The following is a 17,357-nucleotide window of genomic DNA, read 5'->3' on the forward strand; positions in this document are numbered from 1 at the left end:
GCAGTTACAATAGATTAAGGAGCATCTATTGTTTTATTTACATTTTTTTCCTGATATTTGCCTACTGTCTGACACAAGAAAATTATTGCTTTGCCTTTCCAAGTTTTTTAAGTTTAACCATGATACTTACTTTACACTAACCAATATTTTTACAAAGCTTTAGAAAATTGTACAATGACATTTTTAGTACTCTGCTTAATGACTTTTTTTTTTTTTTTGGTTATCACTAAACAATTAGGGAGGAAAGAAATGTCTTTAATTATGAAATTAAAACCACACCTTCTTGTACTCACCTGCAAAACAGCACGAGCTGACTTCGCATTACTGAAGGATGGAAACACGTAATTTATATATGTCTCCTGATCAGGACTTACTCCTATTTCATGCATTGCTTTGAGAACTTCAATTATACCTATAATATTAAATTTAGAAGCACACAGATGAGATACTTGGAATAAATTAACAAAAGATCTGAAAGTTCAGTTCATTTACTTTCTGAATCATAATGTAGGAAAAACTACTCATTTTGTTTATCTAAAAAGAGAAAGCAGAAAAGCAACAGAACTGAGAAATAAGATGATAAATGAAAAAAGAAATTAATTCCTCCTTTCTTCATCTCTCTGTTAATTCAGTAGAAAGTGCTAAGGAAATATTCTAGAAATGGTAAGAAAATTTAAAACAATTGAGCAACATGCCTAATACCTCTGGCACCCAAATGAACAGAGGTCATAAAACATCACTGCTATTACAAAGCAGTGATAGATCGACACAATGAAATTGGACCAGAACAAACACTGCAGAGAGAAGGGAAGAGCGGAGGGGGGTGAGAGGGGATCTGTCAAAGACAAAAGTATTCTTAAACACTTATATAAAAAATCCCCTAATTGTTATTAACATCTGATTTCATAGTTACAGGAATAAAAATAGACAAGGAACAACTGATTCTAAGAAAATTGTTATCTCATTATAATTAAAACTGAAAATCTACTAAAGTGTTTGTTGCTTCTTTCTTCCACTCAAAAAAAGATCTTTTATTAACTTCTTAAAAGATCATTTCATGTTTTCCAAAGCTATAGTTAGGTTCAAATAGTGCAAACTGATTTCTTTTTATCAGAGCAATTAATTTAGAAAATTATCAAACTACTCAGGTGTCACCCAATTTGACAGAGGCCACAGTTTAATAAGACGACTTTTCTTTAAAACTCATTTCCTTAGTTTCATTACTTTCACATTAAAACTTCCCCTAGGGGAGCCTGGGTGGCTAAGTGAGTTAAGGGTCTCTTTGGCTCAGGTCACAATCCTAGCCCCACATGGGGTTCCCTGCTCAGTGGTGAGTCTGCTTCTCCCTCTCTCTCTGTCCCTCCTCCCATTTGTGCTTCTCTCTAGTAAAACTTAAAAAAAAAAACTATCCGTAGAAGCCCCTAGTTTGGGATCCCTGGGTGGCACAGCGGTTTGGCGCCTGCCTTTGGCCCAGGGTGCAATCCTGGAGACCCGGGATCGAATCCCACGTCGGGCTCCCGGTGCATGGAGCCTGCTTCTCCCTCTGCCTATGTCTCTGCCTCTCTCTCTCTCTCTGTGACTATCATAAGTAAATAAAAAAGTTTTTAAAAATATTAAAAAAAAAGAAGCCCCTAGTTTTACCCTAACACATCCTCTACAGAAAAGTTACATTTCAATAAAATTTTTATGTAATATTCTCAAGTACAAATACTTGATTGTAAATTCCTGCTGAATACAGAAATACACAGGCAACTGTGACTACATTAAATACCTGCACATTTCTTTTAGATAAAATTCAGATTATTATTCAGGTTAAACAGTTTGTTATATTTTTTTTTTTAATTTTTTTTTTTTAATTTTTATTTATTTATGATAGGCACACAGTGAGAGAGAGAGAGAGAGGCAGAGACACAGGCAGAGGGAGAAGCAGGCTCCATGCACCGGGAGCCTGATGTGGGATTCGATCCCGGGTCTCCAGGATCGCGCCCTGGGCCAAAGGCAGGCGCTAAACCACTGCGCCACCCAGGGATCCCCAGTTTGTTATATTTAAAACCACCTAATGGATCTTCAAATTCTTAGATGTTTAAATATATTTTTTACAGTATAAACATAATACTGGAAAAAAAAAAAACCTTAAAAGACAAAGCAAATGCTTAGTTACAAATTTAGGAGAAAATGCATGTAGTTGGTCCACAGAGCACACAACAAGCCTACCAATACTTGAAAGCAAAATTTAGTAGTATTCCTCTAACAATTCACTAGGAATTACTACTAGTAACATTGATAACTATTATAAAAGACAGCGAATCACACTTTGCTCCTCTTTATATGCAAAGATTACTAAAGCACTTGGGAGGAAGGTATATAGCTAATTGCTTTTCAATTACTCATAACAGACTTGTGCTAATCTAACGTTCTTAATGTTCTTCCTTACCAGTAATGACTGCTTTCATGACCATGGTTTAAAGTAAATTAGCTATGGGGGCATCTGGGTGGCTCAGCCAGTTAAGCATCAGCCTTCAGCTCAGGTCCTGATCCCAGGGTCCTGAGACAGAGTCCTGCATGGGGCTCCCTGCTTAACCAGGAACCAGCCTCTCCCGCTCCCTCTGCCTGCAGCTTCCCCTGCTTGTGTTCTTTCTAATAAAGAGATAAAATCCTTAAAAAATAAAAATAAATAAATAGCTATACTTCTGATAAGATTCTCGGTGAAATGATAAAACAAAAACAAGCTCAAAGTTTAAAGAGACCTAGTTTTCAATCTTGTTCTGGCACTTAATGGCTGTATAGATCTGAACAAGTAACTTCACCTTTCTGAGCCATCATTTCTCAAATTACACATTAAAAATAGCTATATGCCAGGAACTGTGTCTTCTAGACACTTTATCAAATAACACTTGGCTTAATCCTTCCTAACTACCATCCGTGTTAGATTCAGCAAGTCAATGTGTCAAGGCACTCAATGAATGGAATAATTTTCTGACCTATAAGGCCTAGTGAATGGACAGAAACAAAGTACCAAGAATTATAAATATTACCTAAAGATGTGGGAGAAATTCTTCAGGCCTAGGCCTAGAGGAAGATTGAGGACAATAGGAAAAACAGGACATACTGAATAAGAATCCTAGTATCACCTTAGTTTTGATTAATATCAACAGTGGACTCTTGAACAACACAGGGCTTAGTGTTGAGCAATTGATAATCTGCATATAACTTCATACTATTCCCAGAGCAATTGATAATCTGCATATAACTTCATACTATTCCCTAAAAACCTAACTACTAATAGCCTACTGTTAACCAGAAGCCTTATCAATAACATATACAGCCAATTTGCATATATTCTGTATATTATATGCTATATTCTTAAAATAAAGTAAGCTACAGAAAAATGTTATTAAGAGAATCATTTAAAAAAGAGAAAATACATTTATAGTACTATATTCATAAAAAAATCAAATCTATGAATAAGGAGACCTGTGCAATTCAACCTTTGTTGTTCAGGGGTCAACTTAAGATTTTCAACTCAGTCTTCTAGGGTGGTTTACTCCTCTACGTAAACAAAGCTGGAAATGTCTTTAGAAGTCAAATAATTGGGCAGCCTGGGTGGCTCAGTGGTTTAGCGCTGCCTTCACCCCAGGGCGTGATCCTGGAGACCCAGGATCGAGTCCCATGTCAGACTCCATGCATGGAGCCTGCTTCTCCCTCTGCGTGTCTCTGCCCTCCCCCGTTTCTCATGCACAAATAAATAAAATCTTTAAAAAAAAAAAAAAAGTCAATCTTCATTTTTAACAAAAGTTTTTTTTTTTTTAATTTTTTTTCTTTCATTTATTTATGATAATCACACAAGAGAGAGAGAGAGGCAGAGACACAGGCAGAGGGAGAAGCAGGCTCCATGCACCGGGGCCCGACGTGGGATTCGATCCTGGGTCTCCAGGATCACGTCCTGGACCAAAGGCAGGCGCCAAACTGCTACGCCACCCAGGGATCCCAACAAAAGTGTTAAAATGTGTGAGTACTACAAGATCAAAGACATATCTTGAATAAAAAAACCAAATCTCATAGGTGCCTTGTAACACAACAAAAATGCAAAAACCTACAGTTTTTCCTGGAATCAAAAGAACCTGGGACCAAGTACTTGTTCTGCCACCAAAAACTGAGTTTTAGTAGTCCCTGTCCATAATGTAAGAATGATGAAAATAAAGCTCTCTACTTGGCTTTTAGGGTCATCATTTAAAGGAGAAAAACGTGTGAAACCCTAAAAGTACTCAATATATGTTAGCAGTAACAATAACTATTTAATATTTTAGCTGTCTTAAAATACCCTAATAATTTTTTAAATTTCTTTAGATGACACATAGAATAAATGTAGTACAGTAAGGTAACTATATATTTGATTTTCTGTTGTCTGAAAATAGGCCAAAAAGTTATTTGTAAATACAGGATCCTTATTTCTGTACAAAACTTCACTCCAATATTTATGCTTCAAATACATTTTATTCTCTTAATTCATCATTTTTCCAATCATGTGTATTAGGGGAAGAGAGCATTCTGCTCATTTAAATGACCTGTGTTGCCAGCATTTTTAACTTACATATTTTTCTAACTGAACATAAGTTGGTTTAAGAAAACCTGAGGGGGCACCTGGGTGGCTCAGTTGGTTGGGCATCTATCTACCTTTGGCTCAGGTCATGATCCCAGGGTCTTGGGATCGAGTCCTGCATCAGGCTCCCTGCTCAGTGGGGAGCCTGCTTCACCCTCTCCCACTCTCTCTGCTTGTGCTCTCTCTGTGTCATATAAATGAAAAATGTCATTAAAAAAAAAAAGAAGAAAAGAAAAGAAAAGCTGGATCTATACCTTCTGATAGGGTAAGTTCAGTCACTCCCTCAAGGCATTCTGAAGGAGCATACAAAGATATTCACTTCAATAACTGACTGAATGATGGGAAGACAGAAACACTTATCAATAAGGAGAAAGTGTTACTGATCTCACATACTTACTTACCTCCCCCTAAAAAATACAATCCATATTTCTTTTTAAAATAAAAAGACTAAGATAATCATATATTAACAGATATAAACAAAGATCCCAAACCTCTATGAACTTACAAAACCTAAACTAAGACTAGGCAATCTAATAAAAATATTTCAAAAAAAAAATATTTCAGACAGTCATGACAAAGTTTATGAGTCTAAAGGAAAGTCTCCATTCAAAGTTTTCTAAGAACTGAAGTAATTCAAACTTTTGGGAAAGATAAATGGTTTACCTGAACCACTTTTACCAACTATGACTTTTTATTCCACATCATTTTAGACTCTACCCAGGGCACTCATTCTATTAGAAGCAATTTCTTGGTTTTTGAAAGTATTCTCTATTCAACCACTTAACTGGCACTTAGGCTTTCATATTGGCCCTTCCTTCTATATTTTACCCCTTCCATACCTCTGATTTTTATGTTTTCTAAATATATCCAGGGATGCAGATCTTCAATCATTATGGGTTATTTCCTCATGTAAGTCAATCGGCTAACATTCTAAGTGGTGACTTTTCCATTTGTGCCACAGAGAAAAATACTATTAAGATGAGCCATGAAGAAGTCATTCTGAGAACTTTCTTAGGGGTTGGTGATGGCTGAACTAGCAGCCGGAATAATTCTAGAATTCAGTAATAATATGATCACAGTGTTGTTGAAAACTCTTGGTTCAGTTTGATCTGACCTCTAAATACCTGTCTCTGGTTTCCTGAAGGGTTTTATCTAGTCCTTAAGAAACACTCCTGGGGCAGCCCAGGTGGCTCAGCGGTTTAGCACTGCCTTCAGCCCAGGGCGTAATCCTGGAGACCCGGGATCGAGTCCCATGTCAGGCTCCCTGCATGGAGCCTGCTTCTCCCTCTGCCTGTGTCTCTGCCTCTCTCTGTCTCTGTCTCTCTGTGTGACTCTCATGAATAAATAAAATCTTAAAAAACAAACAAACAAACAAAACACTCCTCTACATACTCCATCACTGCAGCCATTATTTTCTTCTGTTCTACCAGTTTATATAGGACTTCTCCTGGACAAAGAACAAGGTCATTGCACTAATAAAAACGTGACCTTCTTACCTTACCCTAAAGAAACCATATAGAATACGTAGAGTCATTTTGTTTTTACATGAAGGAAAATTGTAGAATACATACTTTACTGTATCTCTGGACCTCCTGCAAAGGAGAAACTAGTTTTTAAAAACTGCAACACAACTGACACTATCATGTACTTTCAAGTTACCTTTCTCAGCTTTTGTATTTTTCTAGATAAAACCTTCACTGATTAAAAAACTTGATACCATTTTTTAAAATGTCCTTGATGCAAAAACTGGCATCTAACTTTTAATAGTTAAGACTTTTTATAATATTTAAATACAGCATAACACTTACAAATGTCTAATGTTGAGGTACTATGGTATTTAAAAAGAGAATTGAAAATAGAACAGAAATCCTCAGTTTTAATCCCAGCATAACTGACAGCTAGGTGTGGAACATAAGGTCTGTCACTGAATCTCTCTCCTGCTCTCAGTTGTTTCATTAATATAAAGTGAGCTTTCAACAAAGCACCTCTGAAATCTAAATTATAAGATTCCAAGAAAGGATGGATTCAACATAAAGCCCACTTTTCTACTAGTTTGAGCTATAACTATAAAAAGAAATTACCTGAATTCTTTTATGTTTACTAAGTTGTTAAAATGTTGTAAGCAATTCAAGTCTGGATACAACCATAAGATTGAAAAAAGCAAATTTTCCTGATGAACAAATATTCAATGGGGGTATTTTCCAAAGTATTTTCTTATCTGTGTAGAGATGGACAACACTAATATGCCCAAAGATTTCCATGGAATGATGTAAACTTTCTCTGGTTCAAAAATACTGGGTTAAAGGTTACTTCTTGGAGCTTTCAGAACAGGAGGATATGCAAAGAGTTAATCAACTAGCATATTGTTTTCACAAAGATTTTTCTAAAAAGGATTTTGAGACTTTTATAGCCAGAAACAATTAGGGAATACTTGTTTCACTATTTCCTTTAGACCAGAAGACGACTATATATTTAAAATAAAATTGCAATATGAAAGTCTGCTAAAAGCACTTTTTTTGTTGTTTGTGCATTTTGTTTGTCACCCAATGTCATACTAACAACTCTGCATCTCATTCTAAAGCACATTATACTGTGAGATAAAATGAAAAAGACCATTTTTTGTTTCCCCAAGGGGGAAGTACTTCTGTTAAAAGCATCTTTTTATGAGACTACTCTTTCTGAATTACCAATAATGCAAACCAAAGAATTAGATACTGTACTCTAAAATTTAATATTTGTTCAATTCTTATTCATATCCTATAGGCATCCCATGTGTACAAGGGAAAAGTATGCTAAATGCTTAAACGTACTTAAGAACCTGGAAGATTGAACATTTCTGTCCTTCAATCAGCAGGCTGTCAGGTCATGAGCACTCATTTTACAATAAGTTTTCCTTTCTTATTATGTAACTTGGCTCAGTTAAGGAGACTGGTCCACAAAGAAAATGGCTCGATTATGTAGAACTTTTTCTTGAATAAGGCTAGACAAACTAATCTCAAATAGTATATGCAAAATCAAGAACTAAAGAGGTTTTGGAAAAACTTAAAAAAAATAATGAACCACTTAAAACTACACCCTCAAGTTTGAATATCAAGATCAGAGATGAAGTCAGAAATGAAATTAAGATGAAAGAAATCCACTATGTTTTTATAAAGACTTACCCAATTCTTCACTATGATTTAAGTCAATTCTATTTTCTCAGAAGATCTACTACCCAGAAAAAAGTTTACCTTCCCTAAGAATTCAACTAGATATGTGTAGAAACTTATTCCGGATCTCTGAACCATTACAAATCTGTAAAAGGCAAAATCTAACCTTGAACATTTTTCTCCTTCTGATGTCCAGCCAGCAATGGCCAGAAATAATGAGTTCTGACAGGAAAACCTTCTTCCTTCAGAGCCTTCATCAGAGCTTTTGCCAAATCTGAAAGAGATACCATTAAAACATTACACAGCTACCTCAGCAAAACTTACTTATGTCAGTTTTAATGATGAGAATATAGTACCAGTCTTATTGGCCACTAAAGCGCACTGGAGTGTGATCTGCAAAGGAGATGTGTGCATCTGCGACTCCTTTAACTTCTTGCAGTAGTCTTTCAGCTTCTCTGCAGGCTAGGGAAAAAAGACACATCAGTGGATCCGCAAATATCCTACCATTTGACTTCTGCAAACGTTCTACCACTTCTGGGATGAAAAATTTGAACCTCTCATCTTCTTTCTACCAGATAAACTTAGACACAGAAACAAAGTTTTCATCATGCTTTTAATTGGTCTCATCTCATATGTTCTTACATTTAATAAACTCTTATTTCACTGCCTATTACACTGCCTACAAAGTAAAAACAGACAGAATACCGTATTCATGGTCACACAGTGTCGTAAAAAGAAACCGCCAAAGTCACTCATATGGTCTTCCCTTGATGCAGCACAAGCTAATAATATTTGAAATGCGGTATCTTCCAATTTTTCAGTGACTAAAAGCAAAATGAGATTCATCGCATCTGGGAAGAGAACAAAGGCATTTTTTGTTACTGAATTGAATATTTTTACACTGCAAACCACTATGAAAGTCAAACTTATGAACTGCAAATACCAAAAGGATATATCTGCCTAAATAACAGTGAAACATTTCCAAATCAAAATGTTCCCATGTGTTCATTAACTCAAGCTATTTAGCTTATTAAGCTGACTTATTAAGAGTCTTATATTCATGTACCACAATCCCCTATTGTTAGAGAATACTAATTCAGATTTTTAGAGAAATCATGAAAATAAATTTTTTAAAACTACCTGGAATATATCTTCTTTCGTATGTAATTTTTTCCAAAATTTCTGGGACATATTGAGAATACCCAGCTTTACTGAAACTAAAAATAATTTGCAATAAATCACGGTCCATAAGGTAAAGATCAGACTTCTCCACCTTCTGCAGAGTCTGCAAGCAGTTCCAGAAATTAGGAGAACAAGTTAGAAACCAGCATTTTTAAATTAAAGCCAAATAAATTAAAATACTAAGATTTTAAAGATTAGGAACATACACTATCTAAAGGTTTAGGACTTCTTTTCTAAGACAGAAAATATTATATTTCAGCAATAATTTACATCAACACCAAGGTACCAAACTATAAAAATCCTCCTTCAATACTAGAGTCTACAAGAAATACCTTTAAAAACAGAATTAAAATACACTTTTTTGTTTCATAGAAAATGGAATGCAGGCTTACACAAATGACTTTTACTTTTTATATAAATGATTTTAAAGTACTTTTATTTACATGACATAAGTCATACCTGCTTAACATGGTCAATGTCACCTTTTTCAGCATATGCATTCAATAATGCTAGGTATGTGTCTGGACCAGGCTCAATTCCAGCCTCTTTCATCACTGTGAGAATATTTTCTGCATTCTCTATATCTCTAGAAGTTATTCAAAGAAAAGAGAACAGATTACTATAATACTGCCAAATGTAGTATTATCATTCAATCTAAAATGTATTACCCGAGGGGGCACCTGGGTGGCTCAGTGGTTAAGCATCTGTCTTTGGCTCAGGTCGTGATCCTGGGGTCCTGAGATCAAGTCCTACATCGGGCTCCCTGCAGGGAGACTGTTTCTCCCTCTGCCTATGTCTCCGCCTCTCTGTCTCTCATGAATAAATAGAATCTTTAAAAATAAATAAATAAATGTATTACCCTATTCTTATTAAAATTAAAAATTCTTATGAACCGTTTAGACCAATTAGCAAAGAAAATCAGAAAACAGCAAGTACATTTCAAAATGGTTATCAGTCTCTGAAGTAACAATAAGAATAAACATCTCAAATTTTGACAGGCAACTTTTCCAAAAGAGAAACCAAATTGCATAATAATCATGTAGACCTTAAATTAACGTGTCCTCTTTTGTCAAGTATGCTATGACTCAAATTTACCTTTTACGGAAAGAATAATGTTTAGGAAATTATTCTTCAAAAATGAAACTGCTTTCCACAGGCATGAAGAAAGCAATTAAAATACTTTAGAAAGTCAGGGGCTTTGGATCAGGCCTATCTTTTAAAATAGAAAATTTTCAAATACAAGTTTTACAAAACAGATACATTTAAGTTATTTAAAAGTTGCATGTTAAAAAAATAATATTAAATAAAAAATAAAAGTTGCATGTTCTTCTACCTCACATATTCAAAAATTTTTTTATATTTTTTTTTATATTCAAAATTTTTGAGGGGATAAAAATGGTTTCAGAATCTTGTACAATTATTTTCTTTTTTTTTCCTTAAGATTTTGTTTATTTGACAGAGAGAGAGCACAAGCAGGCAGAGCTGCAGGCAGGAGAGGAAGAGAGAGAAGCAGGCTCCCTGTGGAGGAGAGCGCCCAATGCGAGGCTCAATTCCAGGACACTGAAATCACGACCTGAACCAAAGGAAGACGCTTAACAGACTGAGCCACCCAGGGGCCCCTACAATTATTTTAATTTAAACCTTGCTTGAGAATAAAATCTTAGGTTGAACATTACCCTGCTCTCGCATGCCCTGTAACAAGAGCGCTGAAAACTGCCTCCGTGACTGGCAGATCCTTAGTTTTCATAAATCCAAGAATCTTGCTGAAAAAGAGAAATGAATACACTTCTTAGAAATATACATCAAAAACACTTTTTACAACGTATGTACAGAAAATCTCACTCCCTGAAATTATTTCAATTATATCAAATTATATATCTTGAACTACTCTTGGTAAAAATAGCAGGCAAGTTTTTAAAACCTAATTCTTTCTTCTATACTACTAATTAACCTTTAAAAAGCATAAGTTTAATAAAATCCATTTAATTAAAAATGAATTATACATCTCAATCTATCCCTTATTTCCTAAAACCTCCATCCAAAAGTAGTAATTTATACAAAGAAAGAAATGTCACAACTGATTTTATATGAATCAGCAAGATAGACTATTGCCAGTTTTATAAATGAATAGTTTAAATGGCTGAGAACATTTCCTTTAGGAAATATCAATTTACAAAGATCAAAGCCAACTTTATACATCGCAGCAACTTTAAGCTTCTGGTCCAGTAGATCAAATTTTTAATTAAAATAGCAATATTCACTTGTCTTTCTCCTCTTACACAACTTTATATTTTATCTAAGTTGTATTACCAAATTTGCTAGATTAAAATATTATGAAGTAATTTCCCTAAGAAAACACTTTAATTTAAAAACAAATAGGTGAGTGAATATATTCTAGGCTTTAAGACTTACAAATTTGTTCACTTAAACATACATTTATAGAGCTCCTTACCTGGCACCTTCAATATCTCCTGCATTACAATAAGCAGCAATCAGCCTCTGGTATGTCACCTGTCAATGAAATGGGCCAGTTAATATTTTTTAAATGCTATTTTTTCCCTGACATAAAAAAAAGCGACGTAACAAAAAAACATTTATGATAGCAACTACCTACTCGATTTGGTTGAATGTTTGCTTCCTCCATTTTTGTCAAGAAGTCAGTTGGTGAAAATTTATATTCATTTTGAAGATAGACTTTAAGTAAAGCATTGTAGTGACTTACATCATACACAGTACCTACAAAAAAAGTTTAAATCAAACTTTTAGAAAAGTACATAAAATCATATCCTTTATCACAACTAAAATACGCGTACTTAAGTTTAACAAACAAAAAGGGTAATCACCTCAGCATTTCACCCCATACTTTGACCCATCTATATAGAAAGCCTGTCAGAACAGAGCAAGCTAAGTATTTAAGACAATAATTAATTGAATTACTGTACAGTTACAAGTAACTGCTTATTCAGATGTTAAGAACTCTCTTACTTATGCAGCATAGTATTCCCTTCCTATTGGAAAATGTTGACAATACCTCTGTATTTAAAGTGACTGAAAGATTTTTCTACAGAAAGCAGTCCTTGCCACGATACACACACATTAAGATGAACTTTGACTATAGTTGTTTCATACAAGTAGGACAGTGCTAGCAACTTTGCTTATTTACTAACCAGGGTACTCAAAGTGTTTCTTTGAAGGCTCCATTTCCAGTTGCTGAACACTATTTTTCTAGTCTGCTGTTGTTAACTACTTGTATTCCAAAGCCCTTTGTTTACTTTCTGGGTCCATCTTGCCTACGGCCACATCAATCATGGTTACCATTCAGCCTTCCTCGACCCACTGATGACATTATGGTCATCATATCAACCTAGGGCTAATATGTTTTACTAGATTTGCATGAATTAAATTTCGTATCTTTACTTAACACTCTGTAGCACCAGAGGCCTGGTCAATATCTGAGGTCAGTTTGAGATTCTCGACAGCAGAGACCTATTCTATTAAGTTAGTATTTGTTTTTATTTTATTAGACATGTAGAGTGCTAATAACTATGTTCCAGGAATTGTACTTAAAGTGCTCTCATCAAGAGGCCCAGCCATTTTTCACAACAGCTTTGAGACAGTCACTCTTATCCCTATCTTATATATATGAGGAAAACTGACTCTTCCACTTGTCCAAGACCATATGGCTTAGTAAGTGATCATAGATTTGAATGTAGGTGGTCTGCCCTGAGTGTCCAATCTGTTAACCATATTAATAGGTTATACAGGGCTTTAAACAGAACCATGTAAAATTCAATATCTGCAATGCAATTACATGTTACCATACAGTGTCTGAATATTTCTAAAAAATCAATTCAAGTTGAACTCCAATAATGGTTGGCTACAGCTCTAAAACTGAAGTACATATATCCTTCTTCACAAATCTTTCTCCCAGTCCAACATGTGTTTTCAAATTACATGACTTACTGACATTCAGAAATTTTTTATGAAATCAATTCTTTATCTTCAACTTTTCTGCTGCTTTTGTACCTAGAAAACTCTTTTTTCCATTCTGATGTCAAATATTCATCTATAATTTTATTTTATTTTATTTTATTTTAAAGATTTTATTTATTTATTCATGAGAGATAGAGAGAGAGGCAGAGGCACAGGCAGAGGGAGGAGCAGGCTCCATGCAGGGAGCCCGACGTGGGACTTGATCCCGGGTCTCTAGGATCATGCCCTGGGCTGAAGGCGGTGCTAAACTGCTGAGCCACCCAGGTTGCCCTCATCTATAATTTTAAAAAACTCATCATCAAAATTAATTCTAGATGAATTCAAAACTGAGGTGAGGCTATGTTTATTCTATAGAGTCTTCCATATGGAGTGACATGTTTCTTGAAGGATATATTTTACATATTTGTGACTAAACTTGGATCCTTTATGCATTTTGTTTTCTAACTAGGGAAAGTTACAGATTCTTCAACATTTAATATTTCCTACTACTTTATTTTAAATTGATTTTCTGGGATTTTACAAGTAAATAAACACATCATCTAAAAAACAGTAATTTCTAGTATTGTTTCATATCTTATTTTACTGCCATTACACATATTAGTTGTTGGCTTTAAATTTTAACATGTTAAAGAAGCATCCTTCTATTCTCTGTTTAAGTAGGCTCCATGCCCAGCATAGAGTCGAATGCGGGGCTTGAACTCATATCCCCAGGATCAGGATCTGAGAGGATAACAAAAGTCAGAAACTCAATGGACTGAGCAGCCCAGGCGCCCCTCTTTTTAAGATTTTTAAAAATCAAGAATGAACATTGGATTTTATAATGGTCTTCTAAATTATGTTATTTTCTGAACAGATACTACATTCATGGTTCAAAATTTTTAAAGCATAAGAAGGTACAGAGTAAAAATTTTATCTAGTATTTATTATCCTTCCAGAAATATTTTAATATTGTATTCATATACAGATATAAACATTTTTCTTCAAAATCCTAGCATACAAGGATCCCTAGGTGGCTCGGCAGTTCAGCGCCGACCTTCGGCCCAGGGCATGATCCTGGAGTCCCGGAATCGAGTTCTGCGTCAGGCCCCTGGCATGGAGCCTGCTTCTCCCTCTGCCTGTGTCTCTGCCTCCCTCACTCTCTCTGTCTATCGTGAATAAATAAAATCTTTAAAAAAAAAAAAATGCTAGCATACTATATATTTCCATTCTGCACCTTTATTTCTACTTATATTCTGGAGAACACCTGCATTACTATAGAAGAACTTCAGTTTTTTTAAGTAGTTATACAGTATTCCAATTCATGAACACTTCATAATTTATTTAACCAATCCTAGTGAGAGACATTAGAGTTGGTTCCAGTTTCTTACAAACAAGCTACATAAAGGGTATCCATTTGCATATTTGAGTATATGTGTACCTATATTCTAACAAATGAACTACTTGGTCAAATGGTACATTCATTCCTAACTCTGACAAACCAAATGCCTTTTTATTCTGTTCTTTTTTAACTTACCATAAAAAGTAATAATTGTTATGAAGATTTTTTCATTTGAGTATAATTGACACATAATGCTACATTAAATTATTTTATTCTTAATGCCCCTAGATGTCACTATAACTCACCAAAAAATATCATCAAGTAGCTCTTTCATCAAATTGAATTAGAACATTTATGTAAAGAAAATTCTTATTGACCAAAAAAAATCTACACCTTTTACATATACACATCATATTTTTAAACAGTCATACCCAATTTCTGAAGTTTGTCCCATATCCTATGAGCAAATTCTGTTCTCTCTGAAAGCTGTAGTTCAGGCAGGAGAGAACCACAGCTGCGCAGGAGAAGCAAGGCTTGATTGCCACCTGGGCTACCTATGAAAAAGATAATGAATAAAATTTAACACAGTAGCTATTTCATACAGAAAAATATCAAAATGTAAATATCCAAAAAAATCTCCTGTCTCACCAAGACAGTATTAAAAATATCCACAAACTGGAACAACTCTACCCCAATTCACAAGTATCATTTACAATGTTACCAAAAGTTGTTTTTATTTTTAAGATTTTTTATTTATTCATGAGATACGGGGGGGCGGGGGGGGGCAGAGACACAGGCAGAAGGAGAAGCAGGCTCCATGTAGGGAGCCCGACATGGGACTTGATCCCGGGTCCCCAGTTTCAGGCCCTGGGCTGAAGTCAGCGCTATAAACTGCTGAGCCACCTGGGCTGCCCCCAAAAGTTATGTTTTTAAAATTAGTTTTGTTTTCTTAAGGAAGCTAAGGTTATGAATCTATCTAATCTACAAGACTCTAGCATACAAAAATACCTAGAACTAAATTTATAAGCAATGCTTACTGCAATTCAAAGGCTAAGCTTCTCAGTATCTCATGAAACAGTCTAATGCAGTACAATTAAAACCCATGAATACCAAATTTAGGTTTACAATCAATTACAAAATAATAAACTTCCCTCTCCCTTTATCCATGTGTCTCTGAAAGAAGACTTTAAAACCTAACAAAACCAAAACTAAACCACCTACTATATGAGTCCATTTATATAAAGTATCCAAAATAAGCCAATCTGTAAGGCCAGAAAGTACACCAGTGGTTGCCTAAGGCTGGAAGGGATGAGGGGTTGAGGGATAATGGCTGAGGGTTTAGAGATTTCTTTTTGAGGTGATAAAAATGTTCTAAATATAACTATGGTAATAGTTATACAACTCTGAATAAATCAAAAAGAGAAAATGACACAAGAGCCTTTAAATGCACACAATTATAACTGATATTTGTTTTGCTATCCCTCATCATTAAACCCACAGCTTCTTAATCTGAATAATTCCAGATGGGCTTTAGGAAGCTGGAGCATATTCTGTAACTATATGCAAAATTATGTGCGTGTTTCCATGTGGGTTTGCGGGCGGGGGGCAGGGGGTGGTGGTGGTAAGGGGGCCCACAGGCTTCCACCAGACTATCAAAGTAAGTGACTCAAACAGATTATAAAACTAAGTGAAAATGAAAGGGAAATAATGATCTTTCTGGAAATCTATCATACATAAGCATCTTAGGGAAAGCTGACACTGTACAATGGAATGTAAGAAAAATAATAACTACCAAGACAAGTTACTAAAAGTGATTCTCTTTAAACTTTTTGCTTTGGGAAGCAAAAAGACTATTTTTATTTGCTAATTTCAAAATAAACATCTAAAACAAAATGTTTCACTCAAAACTTTGCACTGATGAGTTGGAAAGACCATAAGATCACAATCCTGACATAAAATCTTGATGATCAAGAGAAATAACAAACAAAATTAAAAACATCAAATCATATTCTACAGCAAGCTTGCCCCCAAACAAGACAATCAACTTTTTATACAGGAAATTTTCAAATACCTGAGTGACAGGCATCGTCAAAGACTTTTTGTAGAAGAGTCTTTGGGATGCGGCCAGTTCTTCGGACAGAATTATCCAATCTCATTAGAGCCCAGTCAAATTGACTGGTGTTCCTTCTATGAGAAGTGGGCTCCTCTTGAAGAAAATTATTTTTCTCAACAGCAATGGCGTATGGCCTGGCTTGGCTCAGTAGCCCTCTATAAAATGAAACACAAATGGTAATTAACTCAACTCTATCCATATTTCTCTTCTTGAGCAAAATTTATTTAAATAAGCAAAGTTTATTGGTTACTAAATACTTAAATTCCGGTGCAAAAGGCAAAAATGCTTAAAGAAGTCTAAAAAGGTAAGAAAGAAAGCACAAAATGTATGCAAAGTAAATCCCTTAAATAATTGTTTGATAATGTCTTGATAACCTTCCACATGGAATTATTTGAAACTAAGATAATAATATGGTGTGATTTAAGAGTTTTTTTTAAAATTTCTCTTAAGTAAAACCAGATTAATGAAGGAAAATGAAGCAGTTTACGCTACAAAGCTCTACAAATGAGACAAGAGATCTAACATACTCAAAATTCTGTTAACTGCTTTCAAATGCTTTCTAGGTATAATCTCATTATAAATTTAATAGAAGACCAATGTCCAAGTTTAAATTATACAGTATCTTAAAGAGTCATTCAGGACAAAAGAATTTCCAATCTGTTTAAATAAATCTGAAGCATTTTAGAATTTCAGCTCCCAATCCTATCTGCTTTCCATCTGTCAAGATGCTAATTATATACTTTTCTAGTTATTTGAACAACAGCATTCATTAAAAATATAACTGGATTCCTGGTATAAACCATCATTAGTTTTCAGAAAGTAAAAAAAAAATTATAAATTGGACAAGATCAGACTAGCACATGTGTGTTTATAAAGAGCAAACAACCTTTAAATCATTCAATATTTTAATATGGAGCCTAATACGTAAGCCAAATGCTCTCAAACACGGAATCAGAGGTAATCCATACTATAGAAATACAGGCTGTACCTAATTTACAAATA

At 34.7% G+C, this 17,357-nt stretch overlaps 1 protein-coding gene across 1 annotated transcript in view; it reads right to left on the minus strand.

Annotated features, from left to right (window-relative positions):
* The window catches only part of LRPPRC (leucine rich pentatricopeptide repeat containing), a 107,466-nt gene that overhangs the window by 75,997 nt on the left and 14,112 nt on the right, over positions 1–17,357 (minus strand). Inside the window, exons 2-12 of the mRNA XM_041754653.1 lie at positions 16,314–16,510; positions 14,674–14,796; positions 11,546–11,667; positions 11,384–11,442; positions 10,608–10,694; positions 9,391–9,517; positions 8,890–9,034; positions 8,455–8,600; positions 8,106–8,211; positions 7,916–8,023; positions 294–412 (exon numbers count right to left, since the gene is read on the minus strand). Of these exons, the coding sequence (XP_041610587.1) occupies positions 294–412; positions 7,916–8,023; positions 8,106–8,211; positions 8,455–8,600; positions 8,890–9,034; positions 9,391–9,517; positions 10,608–10,694; positions 11,384–11,442; positions 11,546–11,667; positions 14,674–14,796; positions 16,314–16,510 (1,339 nt within the window). The remainder of the gene's footprint in view (positions 1–293; positions 413–7,915; positions 8,024–8,105; positions 8,212–8,454; positions 8,601–8,889; positions 9,035–9,390; positions 9,518–10,607; positions 10,695–11,383; positions 11,443–11,545; positions 11,668–14,673; positions 14,797–16,313; positions 16,511–17,357) is intronic.

The sequence above is a fragment of the Vulpes lagopus genome, chromosome 5 (assembly GCF_018345385.1).
Source record: "Vulpes lagopus strain Blue_001 chromosome 5, ASM1834538v1, whole genome shotgun sequence".
In the NCBI taxonomy this organism is placed as follows: domain Eukaryota; kingdom Metazoa; phylum Chordata; class Mammalia; order Carnivora; family Canidae; genus Vulpes; species Vulpes lagopus.